Source organism: Euprymna scolopes, chromosome 32 (genome assembly GCF_053919585.1).
Source record: "Euprymna scolopes isolate OS-2025 chromosome 32, ASM5391958v1, whole genome shotgun sequence".
Taxonomy (NCBI): Eukaryota; Metazoa; Mollusca; class Cephalopoda; order Sepiida; family Sepiolidae; genus Euprymna; species Euprymna scolopes.
Window position 1 is genome coordinate 88095350 of NC_136513.1, and position 22372 is coordinate 88117721.

General features: G+C 35.9%; 1 protein-coding gene across 2 annotated transcripts in view; it reads left to right on the top strand.

Moving 5' to 3' along the window:
- LOC145256467 (UPF0462 protein C4orf33-like) overlaps positions 1 to 21963 on the top strand; it is a 93409-nt gene extending 71446 nt beyond the window's left edge. For both annotated transcript variants that reach the window (XM_080115403.1, XM_080115402.1), the window contains 5 exons: positions 4471 to 4700; positions 6896 to 6953; positions 10460 to 10511; positions 16140 to 16330; positions 21768 to 21963. In XM_080115403.1, the coding sequence (XP_079971529.1) occupies positions 4471 to 4700; positions 6896 to 6953; positions 10460 to 10511; positions 16140 to 16330; positions 21768 to 21876 (640 nt within the window). In that variant the 3' untranslated portion in view covers positions 21877 to 21963. The remainder of the gene's footprint in view (positions 1 to 4470; positions 4701 to 6895; positions 6954 to 10459; positions 10512 to 16139; positions 16331 to 21767) is intronic.
- The last annotated feature ends 409 nt before the right edge of the window (positions 21964 to 22372 follow it).

Below are 22372 nucleotides of genomic sequence, written 5' to 3' on the forward strand. Positions count from 1 at the left end.
CACCACCCACGTCTCTAATGTGATCGTCTTCTCTAATGTACTCTCTCTCTCTTTCCTTTTTATGGAACATGAAAAACATCAATAATCGTGGGAGCACTAGTAGCAATCCTGAAAAATCTTTTTTTAAAAATAAATGGAAGAAGTTGGAATTGAGTTGGAAGCCATGTTTAGTTTCAGAACAGTTTCTGATGGTTAGTTATTCTATACAAGTCCTGGCGATGAAGAATTCTCAGTGGGCAGCTGTTCTGTACACGTTCCAGATTTTGTCATTCTGCAGTGAAAGAGCAGAAAATCCTTCTTGTGTTGACACGAAGAAAACATATGCAACGTTGCTAAAAAGGTTTAATTTTTATGGAGCAATTCTGGTTTCTGATTGGTTGAGAGCAGAACGTGAATTAATTTGATTCGTCAATTCCTAGCAGCAGCGTTTATAAATAGAATCTCCCAATTGTGGGGGACCATACCCCATTTATGATTAAAAAATATTGCAACAATCAAGAATCGTAGGAGCACTAGTAGCAATCCTAAAAAATCTTTTAAAAAAATAAATGGGAGAGATTGGAATCGGGAGGAAGCGTTGTTTTGTGGTAGAGCGGTTAGAATGGGGACGAGACTTAATATAATGGGGTACACAGAGACGACGACCCAATTACTTGAGGAGTTCACATTTATAATAGACTAGCAGAGGGTACCCGACGTTGCCCAGGTGTTTGGAGGTGTGTGTGTTAAAAAAAAAAAAAACGTTGGCCGGGTGTTTGGAGGTATAAAAATATATTTTAAAAAAATGTTTTAGTAGGAAGGTAGGATTGAACCCCGAAGCCTTGACACAAAGGTGGAAAGGAAATGGAAAAAACTGAAACCTAGCCATCTTGGCCACGAGGGGAGAGGAATTGATAAGCGTGTTAAGTTAAGGTTTATAAAACGCATTCCGTTGGTTGAAATGACAAATGAAGACAAAAGGCTTACATAACAAATAGAAGACATTTATTTTTCCAGCTGGTGATGGGAATTCGATATCTGGCTAAGTTGCTACATTGTCTTCTCCTTTGCCTTTTGTTAACTCTGTCAGTCTGTTGGATTAACTCAGTCTGTTCTCTGACTCTTATCCACTTAAACTGAACTGTAGTCTAACTTAACTGCATATATTGATTCTATATTTCATTATACAATACGATGGGACAACGTGATGATACTTATAAACTCGATAGACAAAACACATTACCTATATATAAAAGCGAACATGTTTGTGTGTGTGTGCGTTTTCGTGTATGTCCAAGAAAGGCTTTTTTCCGAGAACCGATCGGTCGCCTCACAACTTCTTAAAACTTTTTATATCACGCCTAGATCATAATATCTATGAATTAACAACTGGGGTCGCCTGTCTGTTTAATTTGCCCGACTTTCAAAAGATAAATATTCAACAATTTCCAATCGCCGCATGTGCATTAAGCTTTTTCGTATAAAAAAAAAGAAGCGAACAGACTCGCGGTAAATAAAACACTGTCCCGCACGCAAAGTTGACGTCATTAACTCGTTAAAAACGGGCACCTGCCAGGTCGTACTTTTTTTTTTTTATATTTTATTACTTTCTAACTGCGTGTCAAGGCTTCGTTTTTTTGGGTTTTTTTTTTAAAACAACCAACGATTTTTGTTTTCATTCACCCAAAAACACACACACACCTACAAACACCCGGGCAACGCCGGGTAACCCCGCTAGTAACAAATAGAAGACATTTATTTTTCCAGCTGCTGATGGAATTCGATACCCGGCTAAGTTGCTACATTGTATCATCTTTGTTTCCCGTTTGCTTCCTAAGGAGTTTCAGCTAACTCTGTCAGTCTACCAGACAAACTCGGCCTCTCTCTCTCTGAATGCTTCTTGACTTGGACGGAACTCCTTCTTTCTAGTATACTAGCAGTTCTGCCCGGCTTTACTCTGGCCCTATGTGCTATTCATACCTTTATGTGCATATGTATATATTAAAGTGTGAATGTGTATGGTAATGCCATTCTATATAATAGGCTTCCTTAACTGCCATAGAGAAAAGTCGATAGAGACCGCAAGCGTAAAAAATTTTTTAACTTTGACCCAAATTTTGACCCATTAACATTTATTGTTTTGGGTTCAAATCAAATTATAAAGTTAGATCCATGTCCAAGTAACCTATATCTAAAATCTCAAGTGTTTAAGCCCAAAATTGACAGAGGAGTTTGGTAGAGTTCTCAAAGGTCAAATCATTGAACTTTGACCTCTTATAAGCGAAATTTCTGGCTGAAAACCAATTAAAAAGATTTTCCCAAATCTCAATATGCCTTATGTGAAATCTCGAGTCTGTAGACTTAAAATTGACAGAGTAATTTGGTAGGGAGGTGTACACAGACAGACAGACACACATATTTTCACTTTTATATATATATCGATATATTGGTTCTATGTGGCGTCAACACACGGCCCAAACAAGTGCATCCCATACACATGGACAATGTACATGCCTCCAACACGTGTCCTGGCAACACAAGTCCCATATTTCTATGTTGATATTTCTTTAATTCATTGTTCTATTATTTTGCCCTGACCTAAACTTTGTGGTATAGTTATTTTTAACTACAATGGATAATTCCATTGCATTCCTGGAATCGTATTTAATTATATTTACATTTATAATCAAGGAGCTGAGAGATGGATGTATAATTGATGTCTTTAAACAGGAAGGGAGATACATTATTGAAGAGGGGAATACAGTCAACCTTTGGAAGGGGTTTTCATACAAAATGTATTTTTCCATGACTCTTCTCGACTTAAACTGAACTGTAGTCTAACTTAACTGTATATATTGATACTATATGTCTTTGTGACGTCAGAACATGACCAAACATGTGCATTCCATGCACATGTACATGCATATGCTTCCAACACATGTCCTGCAACACAAGTACATTCCTCAAAAAATGCATTTCAGAGAAAAACATTATTATGTACTTACGTGTCATGCCGAAATCAGTATAAATTCCTAAAATTCAAAAAAATGGTCCAGTAGAAAGATAACTATAAGTAAAAACAGATGTTTTCGAAGTTGCAATTTTTCACTGGAAATTAACCCTTCAGGAACTCGAAATCAAGGCGGTGCAGAATAATGATTTATCAGCCCTTGCCTAAAGTTGCTTTTAAAGCTTGTGCAGAATCCAATGCACTATTTTTCAGGTCGGCCATCTTGCTTTTCTTGAGAAACTGCACCGTTTTTTTTTTTGGGGGGGGGTCTGAAAATTAGCTCTACCACATCTACTGGACGATTTTTCGTAATTTTTTAAATTTATACTAATCTCAACATTGATAGTATGAAATAATGTTTTTTCTTGAAATGCCTTTGTTCCAAAATACACATAAAAGTAAAGTTGCACCTAAGTTGGAAATCATTCCCGAAACATCTTAGGTCACCAATGAAACAATAAATGAAAATAAGATTATATAAAAGGAAATCTTTGTGTGTGTGTGTGTGTGTGTGTGTGTGTGTGTGTGTGTGTGAGAGAGAGAGAGAGTTCACTATGGACTCTGAAACAGTTGGGCCAATTTTTATGAAATTTCACAAAAATGCACTTTATGTGCCTGGCAGTGTTCTTAGATAGGTTTTGATATTTTGATATGACAAGGGTGCATTTGAAATGAATGCTTCTGATTAGAGCACAATTGAATTGAAGCATGATACTTGACCTTTTGCATTTTAAACTTTACTTCAAACCATAATATCTTTATCCCTACTATTATATAAAAGGGACTGTGTGTGTGTGTGTGTTCTCTATGGACTCCGTTGAGATCCCTAGACGTAAGAGAGCCTTCTACTCCAGTAATTTCTTCCCCATGAACCACTAGACATTGGAATTTTCTTCCAGGTTCCTGCTTCCCCAACTGTACTGACATGCAGAAGTTCAAGTGTAACGTGAACTGACATCTTGCTGCCCAACTCCCCACATAGTTCCCCCTGTAGATTATGTCCCTGATAGTAGCCCCCTACATCAAAGTGGTAATGTGCCTTGTTTGGGGTGAAAATATATTTAAAAAAAAAAAGAATTTCAGAGATAGAAGAAGGCCGGAGCTTACATCATTCGAAACGTTGTGAAAATAACACTTAAGATGAGAACAGTAGTCTGAATAATCCTAATGATAATAAAAATATTCAACATTTTGGCCGATCTAACCTCCAGCCTTCTTCAAGTGGTTCTTTTGAGAGGAGGATTGATAATTTTGATTGTTCAGACTACTATTCGCATCTTAAATGTTATTTTCACAACATTCCAGCCGATGTAACCTCCGGCCTTCTTCTACCCCTGAAATTCTGTAGAGATTCTCTAATTCAGCATGATGATTCCTACATTCAAGACGACACACTTAAAGAATATCGGAGGTTACATTGGGCAAAATGTTGTAGAAGAATTAAATTTTCCTTTTTCTTCTTTTTTTTTTTCTTTTTTTAGTGCTATCAGTGAGAATGCCGGCGCCCGCGTCCGTTCTAAGCAGTATTTCGATTTTAGCATAAAAACCGAATGGGATGGAACTCCATACACCAAAGAACGACCAGTTCAAATTCTCATTGACGGAGCTGGAGAATTTGTGCGTCTTCAAGTGGAGGCACCCTTCTACAATGACACTGCACCACCTAATGGACAAAGCGGCCAACCGTACCCAAAACTATACGATTATCAAGGTATTTATATTAGCTTCTCTCTGCCAGTCTTGTGAACAACCCGTTAGGATTGATTGTGGTACAGAGTGTCCCAAAATCATCTTACACATTTGTTGCTCAAAAAAAAATGAAATAAAGAAAATATTTTTTTTTTACTTTTTAAATTTACGTACAATGCCATTTTATTTCACACCGTCTTAATATATTAAATCGGTCAAATATTTCCCATCATTGCTAACACACGATTGTAGATATTCATGAAAGTGTTCAATCACTCGATGGATCATTTCGAGTGGATTAGCAGCAATTTCAGAACGAATAGCTCGTTTTAATTCTCAAAGAGATCGAAGGCAGAGGTTGAATACGTTTGACTTCAAATATCCCAACAAACAAGAATCGCAGGGGTTTAAATCAGGCGATCTTGTGGGTCAATTAATATCACCATGCAAAGAAATCAAATCGGTCCAATTCATAAGGGTATTCTAAAAATTTTTTTTAAAATGCATGAATACAGATATAAGTGAATTTGACTTAATTTTTTTTTTTATTGGGGGGGGGAGGGAGTCATCACTTATCAAGGCCCTAAGGCCACTCGAGGATAAGGGTTAATGATTAAAATAATTAAAATAAGATGTAACAAATATATATATATAAGTCCGACATTCTCCTTCTGTTCCCTTTGTCTTTCATCTCATCTCGTTGACCTGGAACCAAAATGCATGTTCCGATAATCACAACGCGTTTCGTATTTGTGGACACAGCCTTTATTCATGGAGTTTTCATCACACTCTCTGGAAAGATTTTATTAATAATAATAATAATAATATATGGCTTCCTTCAGTCTTGACAGACTATGGATACCCACTGTAAGGGTGCCTGCACGTGTAATTTTTGTGGAAAGAGTTGCACAATCTCCAACCACGCCTCTCCTGAGTTGACGTTGTTGAATACCAGAAGCAAGTGGAGGTTCAGGACCACTGGAAACAATGCCGAGATAAGCGGAAAGCACATACAGTGCCTAGAATTCCCAAATGGTCACCCAACATTGCTTAACTTCAGTGATCTGACAAGAACCGGTGTGTCAACATGAGTATGCCGTACTCAATAACAATAATAACTCTCTATATATTATATTAAATAACTATCTCTCTCTCTCTCTCTTTCTCTTTCTCTTTCTCTTACTCTCTCTCTCTTTCTCTTTCTCTTACTCTCTCTCTTTCCCTTTCTCTTACACACACTCTCTCTTTCCATTTCTCTATCTCTCTCTTTCCATTTCTCTATCTCTCTTACACACTCTCTCTCTCTCTCTCTCTCTCTCTCTCTCTCTCTCTCTCTCTCTCTCTCTCTCTCTCTCTCGTCCCTCGTCTTGTCTGTTGTCAGTTTCGGCCATTATGATCATCGTGACATGGTTAGGTGGTTGCTCCTCTATAACGACCGCCATTTATGACATGCGCCTACTCATTCAATCAAAGTATTAAAAAAACTTCTTTTTCTTTGATTAGAAAGGAAAATACAGGAATAAAAAAAAACACAAAAAGGTTTGAGTTAAAAAGGTGACTCCTGTCCCGAGTTCAAACCATACAACCAGCAGAAGAGTCATCTCCCCGCTAACGATTCCCAAAAAAGGATGAAACATATATGAAACATGTGATAATAATTAAAACTATCCATTATAATATTATTTTATAGAAACTAGACTTTTTAGCGCATTTAAAATGGGCAAAAGTTATGGCCTGTTGATTTGGAATAAATGCTTTGTGTCAAATTGCTGGTTGAATATCATCATATTTCTGCTCATTTTTGGCATTAAATACTAATCCCTATTAATTCTTAACCTGTTCATTGAACGGATACCATAATACTTACTTTGCTGCACCTCATCATAACAATTCCCAGGGTAAATGTGGTATTATGTGGACTAATCTCTATTAATCCCCAACTGTGTATTGAATAGATACCATAATACTTAGTTTGCTGCACTTTATTATAAAAAATTGTCCATGTAAAATTTCAGCCAGATTTGCCCAGTAGTTTCTGAGAAAGCTTCTGGAGTAAATGTGGTATTGTGTTGATTGATCCTTATTAATACCTAACTGTACATCAGATAGATACCACAAAACTTACTTAGAGAAAAAAAGTGGAACGTACAGACCAACAGATTAATAGAAATATAATATATATATATATAATTGAATTTATTTTTTTTTAATTTCCAGTTGTAGAAGCTTTCTTTCTTAACCACGAAGATCAGTACCTCGAAGTTGAACTTTCACCGTGAGTAAAACATATTTTTTGCAAATTTATTTTCGTTATTTGTTAACTAATGTTCTGATTCAATTAAAAATGGACAGCAACTCACAAAACAACACTAAGAATTAAAAAAAAAAACAACTTAAAATTAAGTAAGAGAAAGGGGAACAAATCATGTTGAACTTAACAAAATTCTGCATATGCTTTGGATTCTTTGGATTAGTGTTGTTACTTTGAGTGTTATTTCCACAACGTTTTCATCGATGTAACTTTCGACCTGATTCAGGTGTTAGATATGCCATGAGTCTCCGAGTTTGATAGAAAGATTCCACTATCTTAGCAACAAGATCCCATTAGTTTGGAAAAGAAAATTCCAGTAGTTTTGCAAAAAATTTTCATTAGTTTTGCAAAAGGATACCATTAATTTGGCTGAAAAATTCCACAAGTTTTACAAAAGGATTCCACTAGTTTTGCAGAAAGGTTCCACTAGTTTTGCAGAAAGGTTCCACTAGTTTTGCAGAAAGGTTCCACTAGTTTTGCAGAAAGGTTCCACTAGTTTTGCAGAAAGGCTCCACTAGTTTTACAGAAAGGTCCGACTAGTTTTGCAGAAAGGCTCCACTAGTTTTGCAGAAAGGCTCCACTAGTTTTGCAGAAAGGTTCCACTAGTTTTGCAGAAAGGTTCCACTAGTTTTGCAGAAAGGCTCCACTAGTTTTGCAGAAAGGTTCCACTAGTTTTGCAGAAAGGTTCCACTAGTTTTGCAGAAAGCCTCCACTAGTTTTGCAGAAAGGTTCCACTACTTTTGCAGAAAGCCTCCACTAGTTTTGCAGAAAGGTTCCACTAGTTTTGCAGAAAGGTTCCACTAGTTTTGCAGAAAGGCTCCACTAGTTTTGCAGAAAGGTCCCACTAGTTTTGCAGAAAGGTTCCACTAGTTTTGCAAGAAAGGCTCCACTAGTTTTGCAGAAAGGTTCCACTTGTTTTGCAGAAAAATTGCACTAGTTTTGCAGAAGTATTCAACTACTAAAGCAGAAAAATTCTATTTTATCAAAAAGATTCTCATAGTTTTTTTTTTGTTTTTTTTTATTTTTCAGAATTATTCTATTAGTTTTGTAGAAATATTCTACTAGTTAGGAAAACAGATTTTACTCGTTTGTCAAAAAGGTTCCACAAGTTTTGCAGAAAAATTTCACTAGTTCTGCAGAAAAATTTCACTAGTTCTGCAGAAAGATTCACAAAGTAAATAAAGAAAAACGTTCTTTAAATAACTTCAATATGGAAGGTATCAGTTGTCTATGATAACATTTATTTGTTGTATATTTGATTTTTTACTACTTTCTCGAATCGCTGTGGATTGTAAACAAACTCCGAATTTTGTCTGGGAGAAGGGCTTGAAAAACTTAGAAAAACCTTGCAAAGTTCTTAAAAATGAATATTGAAAATCTATACGAACCCTGTTAAATATATAATTGTTCGTTTAATTAATAACCTTAGTTGATTGTGAAGTAAATAAAGTGAACATACCTTTTAAATAACTTCATTTGTGGAAGGTATATCGATAATAACAAACAAAAAAAAATTAATTAAAAACGTAACATTTTCTCAGCACACACAGAGAAACACACAGAGACACGTCTGTTTATTTTATTTTTTTTACTTCTTTACACGAAAAGGGAAGGACATGTTGCATTACGTGGCTTTGGTATAAAAATAGTCAATAAAGGGTAGACAGTTCAGAGTGTTTAATTTAAAATACATGACACCAGTTAATCAGACAAAGGGAGACAACTCCAAGCCGCATACATACTTGAAAAATAAAGATTAAACAGGGACAACTCTTCGGTACTTAAAAATCCACCAACATTGATATTTTCAATAGATATAACAATATAGTTTCATTCAATAATTACAAGAAACCTTCTCTACCACCTATAGCAATGGCCAACGACTCTTTATCTGAGAGTACGTCTTTCAAGCTCCTTGGCCTAACGTTCACAGGAAACATGAGTTGGAACAATTACATTGAGGGTATTGCCAGGGCCGCTGCGAGGAAGGTGAGCTCTCTCTACCGTGCTAGAAAACTACTAACACCCGAAAGTATCTTGTACCTCTATAAGGCAACCATTCGCCCATGTATGGAGTATTGCTGTCATATTTGGGCTGGTGCATCGGCTACTAGTCTCTCGCTCCTTGACAAGGTTCAAAAGAGAGTCGAAAATCTGATAGGCCCTGAACTGGCATCTAAGCTTCAGCCTCTGTCCCATCGATGAAACGTTGCATCCCTCTGCCTGTTCTACAAGTAGTTTAATGGTGAATGCTCTAACGAACTGCAACCACTTGTGCTCCTACGACGTGAACACCCTCGACAGACCCGACAGGCTGCAAAATCCCACCCCCACACTGTAGAGATCCCTAGATGTAAAAGATCTTTCTACTCCAGTAGTTTCTTCCCCAGAACCGCTAGACTTTGGAATTCCATTCCAGGTCCCTGCTTCCCCAACTGTACTGACGTGCAGAAGTTCAAGTGCAACGTGAACAGACATCTTGCTGGCCAAATCCCTACATAGTGCCCCAGTAGTTGTTACCCCTGATAGTAGCCCCCGACACCAAAGTGGCAATGTGCCTTGTTTGGGGTGAAAATGTAATTAAAAAAAAAAACAATATGCTGTCTTGACGGTTATGATTGTCAGAAGACACATATGGGTTGTGTCTTCTCAACTGAAATCGTCAATTAGGGTGTTTTATTCAGTCATAGTCGTTCACTGGATTGACCTGACTTAATTACACCTGTGTAAACTTTGGCTGAAAATGGCCTTTCAAATATCATGCTTGTAACTCCTATTTCTGACAATTCCAAGTTTTTTTTTGTTTTGTTTTTTTACACAGGCATCACCACATTATCTAGGCCAAGAGGCCACTCAAGGATAAGGGTTAAAATTTTGTTGCTTTCACACACGGGTGTCTGTCAGGTTCATAATTTTTATTTACCCCTTGGGCTACGATGGTATTTTTACTCACATTGCCTACGATTCTCACATCACATAAAATCAAGTCTCGGGTCTTTGAAAAAGAATTTTTTTATCAAAAAACAATACAAACAGTCAAATATGAGTTTCAAACATGGGTTTCATTCATTGATTAATGCAGTTAGGACAAAGAAGAATTCAATAGTCCTTGAAAACACCATTGTTGCAGTTGTTTGTAATAGAAAACTAGGTGTTAAAAAATTAACAGCCAGTGTAGCCTAAGGGTTAAATGATCCTTTTGGTACATTTGATAATTATTATTGTTCTACAGGAACAAGCTTATTTCAATACGATCTTCGATACACACAGCCTAGGTATTAAGGTATCAGGTGCATAATTTTTATTTAAATGACCTTTTTGGTACATTTGATAATTATTGTTGTTGATAATGTAGGTGTTCAAGAATGATTTATCAGCACACACGGCTCAAATGCCCAACACTTCCTGGGCAATGGGAAGGTACTTCTGCTTATTTCAAACATTCAACCATGTTTTCCTTGCTTTGACAGGCATGGCGAACATTTGGTGTTGCTGCTGAATGGAAGAAGAAATAGCGTTGTGGTAAGTAAACAATTTTTATTTGCTAACTAGCAAGGCGACCCGGCGTTGCCCGGGACTGGATGATGGTCAACGAATATTTCATATTACCACGTTTGTTTTGTCATCGAAATAGTTGAAATTGTTCATTTTTCAATCAGTTTGGAACACATTGCGTTGAACCGGGCGGAAGTTTCACTTCCCGCATTAACTTCGTCCACAATACACTATAGTCTATATTGCACTGTAGAAAACCAACTGTTAATTTCATAAAATTGTTTTTATATGTAAGCTTATTTTTATATAATGGCTTGAATTAAATTTTAAAATACAAAAGTCAAGTATCAAGGTTCAGTTGTGCTCTAAACAGAAACATTCATTTCGGACGCACCATCGTCATATCAAAAGAACCTACTGTTGATTTTATATGTCTGACCTTTTTGCTTGCGTAGTAATAAAACTTCTCAAATGCACGTGTAATATTAGCCCGTTCGTTCATGGGATTTTTTTCATTATTGATACTTATCGAATACAATTTGATACAAAATCCATCTAAGAACACTGCCAGACACATACAGTACATTTTATAATATACGAGTCTGGATGCCCGGCGTTGCCCGGGTGTTTTAAGGTGTGTGCTGAGCAAAAAAAAAAAAGTGGTAGTAGGCAGGCAGGTTCGAACCTGCAACACGAAGGAGGAAAAGAATGTGAAAACAAAAAGTGATGTCTTTGCCGTTGCATCCATCGCCAAACCAGAAGTGGCGGAGATTTAAATTAAGGCTAGTCAATCGAAAAGAGGGGGATGACTTTCGAAAATATCGGCAAAAAAAGCAACCCCCTCCTTGTAGAAAAGTGCCCAGTTGAGGGTGAAGGAATTTATGTTTTTAGCCAATTTTTTTTATATTTGTCATCCGAAAGGTCGCCGTCAATACAATTCCAATCTTGTAAAAATCCGTTGCCTCTATCGAAAGTTTTAGGCAAACATACAAATATACATACATACATACATACATACATACATTTAAACAGACAGGTAAAATTTATATTATAGATTAGTCTGGGTGCCCGGTGATGCCCGGGTGTTTGAAGGTGTAAAAAAAAAGTGGTAGTAGGCAGGCAGGTTCGAACCCGTCATGCTAAGGCAGAAAAGAAAGTGAAAGAAAATCTGACGTCTTACCCCTACTCCATGATGCCAAACAAGAAGTTGTCAATCGAAAAGAGGGGATGACTTTCGAAAATATCGGCGAAAAAAAGCGACCACTCCATGTAGAAACGTGCCCAGTTGAGGGTGAAGGAATTAATGTTTTGGGCCAATTTTTCAGTATTTGTCGTCCAAAGTGTCGAGCTTCAAAACGAAAATCTGTGAAAATCCGTCTCATCCGTCGAAAGTTTTCGGCAGACATACATACATGCATACTTACATACATTTAAACAGACAGGTGAGATTTATATTAAAGCTAATTTTATAAATCCTTGTATATCTATCTATCACATATATAATATATAAATCAGTAGATATGGACTTACTGTTCAATATAAGTGGGTTAATTTCTTTTTCAAAAAAGAAACCAACTAAGTGGATGTCATGCAAATGTATTTTGGTTGTCTACATTGCTACAGCCTTCTTATACATTTACATCTCTATCTGTCTATCTCTCTCTCTCTCTCTCTCTCTATATATATATATATATATATATATATATATATCAAGTGTTTCTTTTTCAGATTAAATATGTTTTTAACTCTTTTCCAAAGTGTTTTGGAAAAGAGTTAAAAACATATTTAATCTGAAAAGGAAACACTTGATAAGTGGATAGTCCTTAATCCGTGAAGTTTCGAAGAAATACTTTTCTTCTCATCAGAGGGTAGGAATTAGCAAAATGCAGGATCGGATTTTGCATGCAAAAATATTTGATGAAACAACAAGTAAGTCAAAGATCTTACTTGATAACAAAAAAGTGAAGCAGAAGGAATATGGTGAATATATATATATATATATATATATATATATATATATATATATATATATATATATATATATTTTCATTGCAGAAATTCCCCTCTGGACAAAAGTATCGTAGGTTTGCAACAACAGATGCCACATACAAATTCAATACATCTACCCAGATAGCCACTGTCTTATGTAGCTTACGACCACCATTTCTGCCACATTCACTTGTGATAATAAAATTTTATATTACATCCGATGAGCAACCCCATCACAATCGCCACATCTACATAGGAAGAAGTTCCTATTTTTCTCTCTCAATATGTAGTGATCTCACCGCTAATAGTTGTCACTGGGTCCAGTTCTACATTTTTCAACTATTGTGTGAGTAACTGGCTGGGATATAACATATTCTTTTCGATTTCTGAATCCCAAATAATAACGGCTCCCTAGCCATGTTCCACTCTTCCTGATTGGCTGACACTTGGCATTCTCTTATTTCAGAATGAAACCAATTCCTAAATGAACGAACATTTGTAAAAGTTTACAAAAATGGTGTCGCTCTCCACTTGAGACAGTAGCGCTAAAAAAGAAAAGAAATACAAACATATTAAATGCTCATAAACAGACAATTAAATACTGATAACCTTATTTACTGGAACAAAGTAAAAAAACTGTATATATGTAACGTCTTTTCTGTCACATCCATGGCAATTACTTGGATTTTTCAGACCACTGTTCTCTTCTTGAGTGTCATTTTCACCATTTCGATCGATGTAACCTATGGGCAGATGCTTTCCGAACTGATATGCGATCATGAACATGCGCGCATATCAATTACACCCCGGTTATCTGCCCTTATTGTGATTTCCGATTTGCCCGACAGCGGGGAGGAGGTGTTCTCTCCTTCCTGCTATGTTCTGTCTCTCTCTCTTTCATTTGAACTGTCCAATGTAGTGGGATGCACATTTTTCGTTTGCCTCGGTAGGCGAATACTTATGTTTAAGATAAAACGGACGTATATTCCTTTTCAAGGTAAGAAAGAATACACAAGTATACTCTCGCATACACAATGAATATTCAACGTATACTTTAATGAACTTTTGTGGTCATATACAAACACCAAACATACATATGCACAATGAACAATGCGCACAAAGAATACTTTCAACATCATACGCGCATTGTTCATAACTTCTCTGTATGATATATCTCTTGTATATATGTGAATATGTACCTCTGTTTTAACGTTCTTTGTTTTAATGTATCTTCTTTAAATGTACTCTGTAAACTTGGTCTTTATTGTTGACTAGCGGGGATGCCCGGTGTTGCCTGGGTGTTTAGGTGGTGTAGTAAGGACCCCGGTGGGGGGGAGGGGATCAAAACAACAGTAGCGGGGTGCCTGGGTGTGTGTAGATGATGTAGTAAGGAACCCCATGGGGGTGTAAAAAAAAAATTTAAAAATAAAAAAAAAAAAATAGAAGGGAATGTAAGTATCCTCCTCTCCACCCTCACCCCCACCAAAAAAAAGTAGGGAATGTAAGTATTCTCCCCCCCCACCATCACCCCCACCAAAAAAAAAAGTAGGGAATGTAAGTATTCTCCCCCAAATAAAAACCTGCCCTGAAAAAAAACATCTTGCTTTTTTTTTGTTTTTGGCATTTACTATTCCGGTTGACGATTAGATTTTTTACACCAATTACCTACTCTACAGTTTAATCTAAATTTCATTGCATATGGAAGACTTATTTGTTATATACTTGTGTTTTCACCAATTTTGAATTCTGTGGAGTATTTTATTTAATTTTCTTTTCTGGACTGATTCTCGAAATTGCACACATGTTAACTTATTTGGGAGGATCGAGTGGTAAATTTTTACATTAGGTCTTCAACTTTCTTTAGAATGACGACTTATATAGGTTTTTGTCTGTGCTGATTAAGAAAATCTCATTCAACTTTTGTGGAGGCAAGTACTTATAGAGATATAAAGAGCTGTATTATACACTGTAATCCACTGGCTGCCAGGTTTGTACACACACATGATAAAAAAATCTTCTCTCCTATCGACATTGCTACCCCCAATTTTTTTTTTTTAGCATTTGCGGGTGGGTATGCTGACAACGATTATCATGTTTAAATTTGGGGGAATTATTTCTCCCCACAAAAAGGGGGGTTGTCTACTCCAAAAGCCGTTCTTTACATGGGCGTGTTGGGGATTTCTACTCCGAACGCCATTCTTAAGATGGTAAGATTGATGGTGTCTATTTCAGAAGCCATTCTTAACATGGGGAATTTGGGATGTCTATTCCAAACGCTGTTAAGAAGCCAATTGAAAAAAATTGTAATTTGAGAAGTTTTATTCCCACACAAGCTGAAAGACCCGACATATAAAACCAACAGTAGGTTCTTTGATATGACAGGGGCACATTTGAAATGAATGTTTCTGTTTAGAGCACAACTGAACTATGATACTTGACTTTTGCATTTTAAACTTTAATTTAAACCGTTATTTATGAAAAATAATTTTATAAAATCAACAGTAGGTTCTCTATAATACAATATAGACTACAACGTATTGTGGACTAAATCACCGCAGGGAGGCATGTGAAGCTATCTCCTATGATGGATCCCCAACTAAAGCAGGAAATCAATTGATTTGATTGTTTTGTTTATGTAGAACAATCAATATATTTATATTAATATTGAATTTTTACTTCCGTATACTCTTCAAAAAAAAAAAAAAAGAAAGAAATCTAAATCAAGAACTACATCAAAATCAAAATACATACTGACATGGGCTGTCACAATGGACAATCTCCTAAACAATTTGGTTACTCCTCCCACTGTCAGTTTCACTCATGCTAATCACGAATGCCTCCAAGGAGATGAGGAATGTCAAGCTAATGACTTTTTCTGGTGAAAAGAATTTTGAACATGGAAGAATGATGGGTGAATCCACAAAGACATCAAAGAAGTTTCTAATATGAGGTATGCAAAGTTTCCCTTCTTGATATCATATCCAGTGAGAGAGACGTCTTCTTCGAGATCTACCAGAAGTTGCTGGAGAGTATGATGAAACCCTGGTTAAGTAAACTCACTTACACTGTTTAGCAGGATTCCACTTATGCACCCTTGGCTAAGAGGATACAACAATCTTCCTCATATCAATATATTTATGTTAATATTGAATTTTCCCTTACATATACACCTCAGAAAAAAAAAATCCGTAACCAGAACTACATCAAGATACATGCTGACATGGGCTGCTTAACAATCAAGAAAGACATTGGTTACTCCTTTCAGCGCCAGTCTCACCCATGTTTCCTCTAAGAAGATGGCGAAAGTCAAGGTGATGACTTTATATGGTAAAGAGAATGGTCACCAGACTTGTAGCCGTTCTTCTCACCCAACTACGACTCACTTGTCTATTTCTTTTGCAGTGTGATGAAGACCAAGACCAACAACCATGCCCATAATACAGTCAGCTTTCTGAATACTGACATTATGGACACTTTCACTGCAACAGACCTTCAACGCCTGTAACTCATTTTGCATCTGCCTTGAGATAGTCGTCTCCACTCTCAGCATTACATTAAGGAGTAATGTAGTATGTGATTTTAACTGTTGCTAAATAAACTGTCGTGTGTGAGTATAGAAGTATATAAATATTTTCATAATATATCCATTGATTTCTGTATTTCTAGCAACAACTCCCTCTTCAATACTATGTGAAGAAATATGAAAACACTTGGACTGGGGTTGCCTATATCCCGCTGGAGTATTTCCCCTATCACGTGACCAAATTCAATGCCTTTGCCATTCATGGAGAAGGCAGTAATCGCAAATACCTATCCTTGTTCCCGACACCAGAAGGAAAATTCAAACAACCTGATTTGTAAGCTATCCGACGATCAGTTTATGTTTTCTTTTTCTTTTTTTACCTCAAATTATTTTTTCAATTATTTTTTTTCGTAGTTTTAATTATTTTTTTGGCTTTTTTCCAATTATTTTTTTACTTTTTTCCAATTATTATTTTTTTTTTTTGCATCAAATTACTGTTTGAATAATTTTTTTCATCTTTCCAATTATTTTTTACTTTTTTCCAATTATTATTATTTTTTTTTTTTTGCATCAAATTACTGTTTGAATAATTTTTTTCATCTTTTCAATTATTTTTTTTTATTTTTGCTTTTTCCCAATTAGATTCCTTTTGCATCAAATTATTTTTCAGTTATTTTTTTCATCTTTCCAATTATTTTTTACTTTTTCCCAATTATTTTTTTTTTCTTTCCAATCATTTTTTTGCACTTTTCAAATGATATATTTTCATCTTTCAAGTTAATTTTTGCCCCTTTTAAATCTTATTGATTGTCGCAAAGACTCCAGTATAAGTCCTAGTATCGAGAGACATGATTGAATACCCCACTCCAATTTGGATGCTAGTGATCACTTTATTCTTGTAGTCTCATCTCAGTCCGTGTTAGGTAGGAGATTTTATAGACAATGTGTATATGATAGGTCCTGCACATATATACATATATATATATATATATATATATATATATATATATATATATATAACTTAATGCATAAGAGGAAAAGAGAGAGTTCAAATCCACAAGGGCAGACTTATCTGGATAATGGCAAGCTCAACAATTATTATTGGAGCTTATAAAATAGGACAACAATAGTATGAAATGAAGTCACAAAACTATATATTGGTAGATATAGAATGGATCATTTATTGAATAATGGAATACCAGCTAAATTTGGGGGATAGAAGGGACTCTCTATGCCAGGGCATTTCGAAGCCTAATGCTTCTCATCAGAAGAGTAGAGAAGGTGCTAGGTAGCATGGGGAAGATGCGGTGTCTAGCGTAGTGTTCATTAGGGATGAAAAAGATTAAGAGGAATTATAGAATGTTGGGGGAAGCTTTATTGAATTTTAAATAAATAAAGGAAAGGCTTGTTATATATTGTATGATATATAAGATTGTATATAATCTTTAACATAGTGTTGAGTTTAAGGGGTATATGTTTTAGGGTTAAATTGGGGGTGTATTGTTGCTGCATGGTAAAATTTTAATGGTTTGTTTCATACTGTTGTTGCCCTATTTATATATATATATATATATATATATATATATATATATATATATATATATATATATATATAGTCATCCACATACAGTACTATTTCGCTGTTTCACAGCTCATCAGTGCGGCTAGACAGGAAACTACTTCAAGCCAAGATTGAAACCCGACCGCCTGTACAACATTAACCATTATGCTAATCAGCGGCTGCTGTGCGAGTCGTGAATAAACAATGTTCTGACATCATTCGAAATACCTAAGCTCGATTTGTCTACACAAAGACCATCGCTTTATACATGCTAATGGTAATTCGTGTATCACTTCTCAATATGCTCAACTCAAAATGAGGAGCATTATAGTCATCCACATACAGTACTGTTTCGCTGTTTCACAGCTCATCAGTGCGGCTAGACAGGCAACTACCTCAAGCCAGGATTAATATATATATATATATATATATATATATATATATATATATATATATATATACTAGCAGATCGTAAAATATCATTAACTATGATATTTTAATCCATGTAAGCAATTATCTGTTGATTATTATATTGTACCTAATATATAGTAGTAATTTCAAAAGTTTAAAAAAACATGACTTGGGTACCATCAGCTAGAACTGAAACCAAAACATTCAGTTTTCCAACATTATTTGCTATCATCTAAGCTAAAGCGACATGCATATCAAAGCTTTAAAAATAAACCGACTTAAACGTATCATTGTCTATTTGCACATGGACGGACAAGCACTTTAAGTCGACATGCTTTCTAAATTACAATTTTTTAATTTTGACCCCTTAGCAGCTTTTTTCAATGACTAAAAACCAAATCGCATTTGTTTCACAAGTCAAAATACCCTATATATCAAGTTTCATGTCTGTAGACTAAAAATTGACAGAATAGTTTGGTAGAGACTATTCTACACGCGCACACACACACACAGACAAGATAATTTTTATATATATACCAGCAGGCGGCCCGGTGTTGCCTGGTGATTATATACGTTTAAATATGATATTTTAATTTATGCACATATCGTATTCATTATTGTACAACAAATTTTCTATTAATTATTATATTGTACCCAATATATACTGTAATTATTTCCAAAGTTTAAAATAAAATGTCTTCAGTGCCATCAGCTAGAATCGAAACCAAAACACTCAGTGCTTCAACCATAGTCGTTATTTAGCACATCAGCCTTCACCGAGTAGATGAAAAAGAGTAAAAATTTGTGACTTCAGGCTAAAAATGTATATCTACGCATACGTAAAAGTTAGTTGATTTACTTCTGCCAAGGTCAATTGTTTTTGTTTTTTTTAATTTTGACCCTTATTTTTATAGGCTAAAAACAAAATCGAAAATATTCCTGAGATCCAAATATATCCAGTTTCAAATCTGTAGACTAAATATTCAAGATGTTCGATAAAGATGCTTAGCACTGACAAAGTTGCTTTTATGTATATACAGGGATTTATATATATATATAAAACATGTTCGTATGCTTGAACGTTTTTATCCCAAATTCTACACAATTATGCACAATGTAAAAAATATGCATAAAATAATTAAGTGTAATGAATTAATAGAAACCTATAACCTAATAAGAAATCATAAAAACTGAATATTAATTAATGATGTTCGTTTTTTTTTTCAAGGGAATATGCAAATTAATTAACCTTCATGAAGTCACTTGTATAGTAAGAAGTTTGTTTTAATAATTTTTAAATAGAAAAAATAGACTTTTAATATCTATGTCAGAGCGAGAAAAAAAACTCAACTTTATATATATATATATATATATATATATATATATTTCAGAATGTGAGAGATTATATATAATTATTTCCACAGCCAAACAATGTCGCAACCCAACTTACTTTGCTTGATCTGTGTTAATTAATAGAATTTCTTGTGTGTGGGGCATTTGCTCAGTTGAAGCTCGAGTTTCCAATCCATGGTTCAGATATGTCTAACTGATGAACCCAAATGAGAGCGAAACTCGAGTCTTGGACTTCTGGTTCCTTGGCTGTCATGGCTCTTGTGGGTTGTGACATTGTTTGGCTGTGGAAATAATTACATATATATATATATATATATATATATATATATATATATGTATATGTGGATATATATATATATATAGATAGATATGTGTGTGTGTGTGTGTGATGTATAATAATAAGTGGTAAAAGTGTACGTCTAAAACAAAAAGACAAAGGATACCCTCTGTAAGGGGAAGCTGCACATGTAATTGTGTGGCAAGGAGTGTACAATTTCCGACCACAAATCTCCTGAATCCGCCTTGCTTGAGTCCAGTGACAGGGAGGAGTCCAGGACAACTTGAAACAATGCCGAGATAAGCGGAGAGCATATGCAGCACCTAGAAGTCCCAAATGGTCACCCATCTGGTAATGGCCAGGCTTATCGTTGCTTAACTTTGGTGATCTGATGGGAACCGATGTGTCTAACATGATTATGCTATATTTTTTTTTTTTTTTATTCAATTTTCACCCCTAACAAGGCACAGTGCCACTTTGAAGCAGGGGGCTACTATTAGGGAATTAATTAGCGGGGTCATTATGAGGGGAGAAGAGTAGAAAGATGTTTGTTAACATTACACTTGAACTTCTGCATATCATTGCAGATGGGAAAGCAGAATCCCGGAAGGGAGTTCCAAAGACCCGCAGTTCTGGGGAAGAAACTATTGGAGTAAAAGGCTTTCTTGCACCTAGGGATCTCTACTGTAAAGGGATGAGACTTAGTAGCTTGTCGGGGGTAGTTACGTCGGGGAGGTACAAGTGTTTGCAGTTCGTCAAAGCATTCACCATTAAAGTATTTGTAGAACAGGCAGAAGGATGCAACATCACGTCGATGGGACAGAGGTTGAAGCCTAGATGACAGTTCAGGACCTATCAGGTTGGCGACTCTTTTTTTAACCCTTTCCAGGAGCGAGAGACAAGCAGCAGATGCACCAGCCCAGATGTGACAACAGTACTCCATACATGGGCGAATGGTTGCCTTATAGAGGTATAGGATACTGGCAGGCGTAAGTAGTTTTCTAGCACGGTAGAGGGAGCCAACCTTCCTTGCAGCAGCCTTGGCAATGCTCTCAATGTATCTATTCCAGTTCATATTCCCTGTAAACGTTAGGCCAAGGAGTTTAAAAGAAGTACTTTCAGGCAATGTGTTCTTGGCCATTGCTATTGGTGGTAGAGAAGGTTTCTTGTAGTTATTGAAGGAAACAAGCTTAGTCTTAGCAGCATTGAATGTGACCAACCATTTTTGTCCCCATTCCACTACGGATTGGAGGTCGTCCTCTAGTGTTTCTGCCATTTCCTTGGATATGTGTTCATTTGTTTTCCCCTCATATCTGTTATAGAGAGTGGTGTCATCGGCAAATATACCCATCTCCGAAACAATATTATCAGGGAGGTCGTTTATGAATATCAGGAATAATAGAGGTCCAAGGATAGACTCCTGAGGTACTCCCGCATTTATGTCATATTGTTTGGATGTTAAGGCTCCAAAACTTCACACTAGAATTGTCTGCAGTATTTGATAATATTCAGTTGTAAGTTACCCTCTTCTGGAGATTGTAAGTTCGATCCTCAGTGTAGTCGACAATCAAAATATAATTGTGAATTACTTAGTTATGTCTGACGAAACGAGCATGTTACCCCCGTGGATTAAATAAGTGTTCCATTCGAAATTCTGCACGCATTCCCGAGTTCGACAGAAAGATTTCTGAGTTTGACAGAAAGATTCCCGAGTTCGGTAAGGTACATCTGAATGTCAGTGATTACATCCACCTAAAAAATCCAAATTATACAAATAATCGATCTCATTCTGCATCATGTCTTGAAGGAATGTTGGAAGGGTGCAGAAAACGACGTAAACCACCTAGAACATAGTGTGATAATGTATGTTCTCAGACTTTCAGATAAACAAAATGATGAGCGACAGTATGTTTTGAATGAATGGTGGAAGGGTGCAAAAGAAGTAGTGAAGATGATCGAAATCAGCTATGTAAACAAAATGATGAGCGACAGTATGTTTTGAATGAATGGTGGAAGAGTGCAGAAAAAGAAGGAAAAGAAATAGTTAAGGCATGATAAATATTTTTGCATCCTTCTTTGATATTCGACTGTAAATTTGTTGATGAACTGACTTTCAAAAAAAAAAATAATTTATCAGTCGTTTTTATTGTTTTGTGTTTTTTCTTTCAGTCATCGTTTGGAATACTTCCGAAAGCTGGACCTGTACCTCTTGCCACCATTCTATCAGAAAGACATGGCTCCATCCGATTTGTGGCTCCTTTTTCCACCCAGGAAATAGCAAGGCTTTCTTTTGAGTGCCGACAAACGACAACCAACGATCGATCACAAATAGAACTTAAATATAAATGATACAATAAATGAATAAGTCGTTTTGTTTTCATTTGGGAAAGGAGGGAAAATGTCATGGTATCATCGTAGGTTCTGTCCACAATCAGCCAATCTACGATAGGTCGATCGACGTTTCTGTGTGCAGTATGATAGCTCAGCTTGTACAGATGCCCAGGTTTCGAATCCTAGGTGTGTTGCATACTGGGGTCTTATATAGTTGAGTGTTCATATTGGGAAGACATATATCGAGTACATTCTAAAGAGAGAGGCGGGGACATGTAATACACGATGAGAGGGGGATAGAAGAGAGATACATTTATACATTTTTACTGTCTGTGGTTCTTATAACATATATCTTCTTAACACATGTTTTAGGAGAGGGATGAGTTATCAGTTCACAGGAGGGGACATTCATTACTTCTTGTTATTGAGGGAGACACATTTCT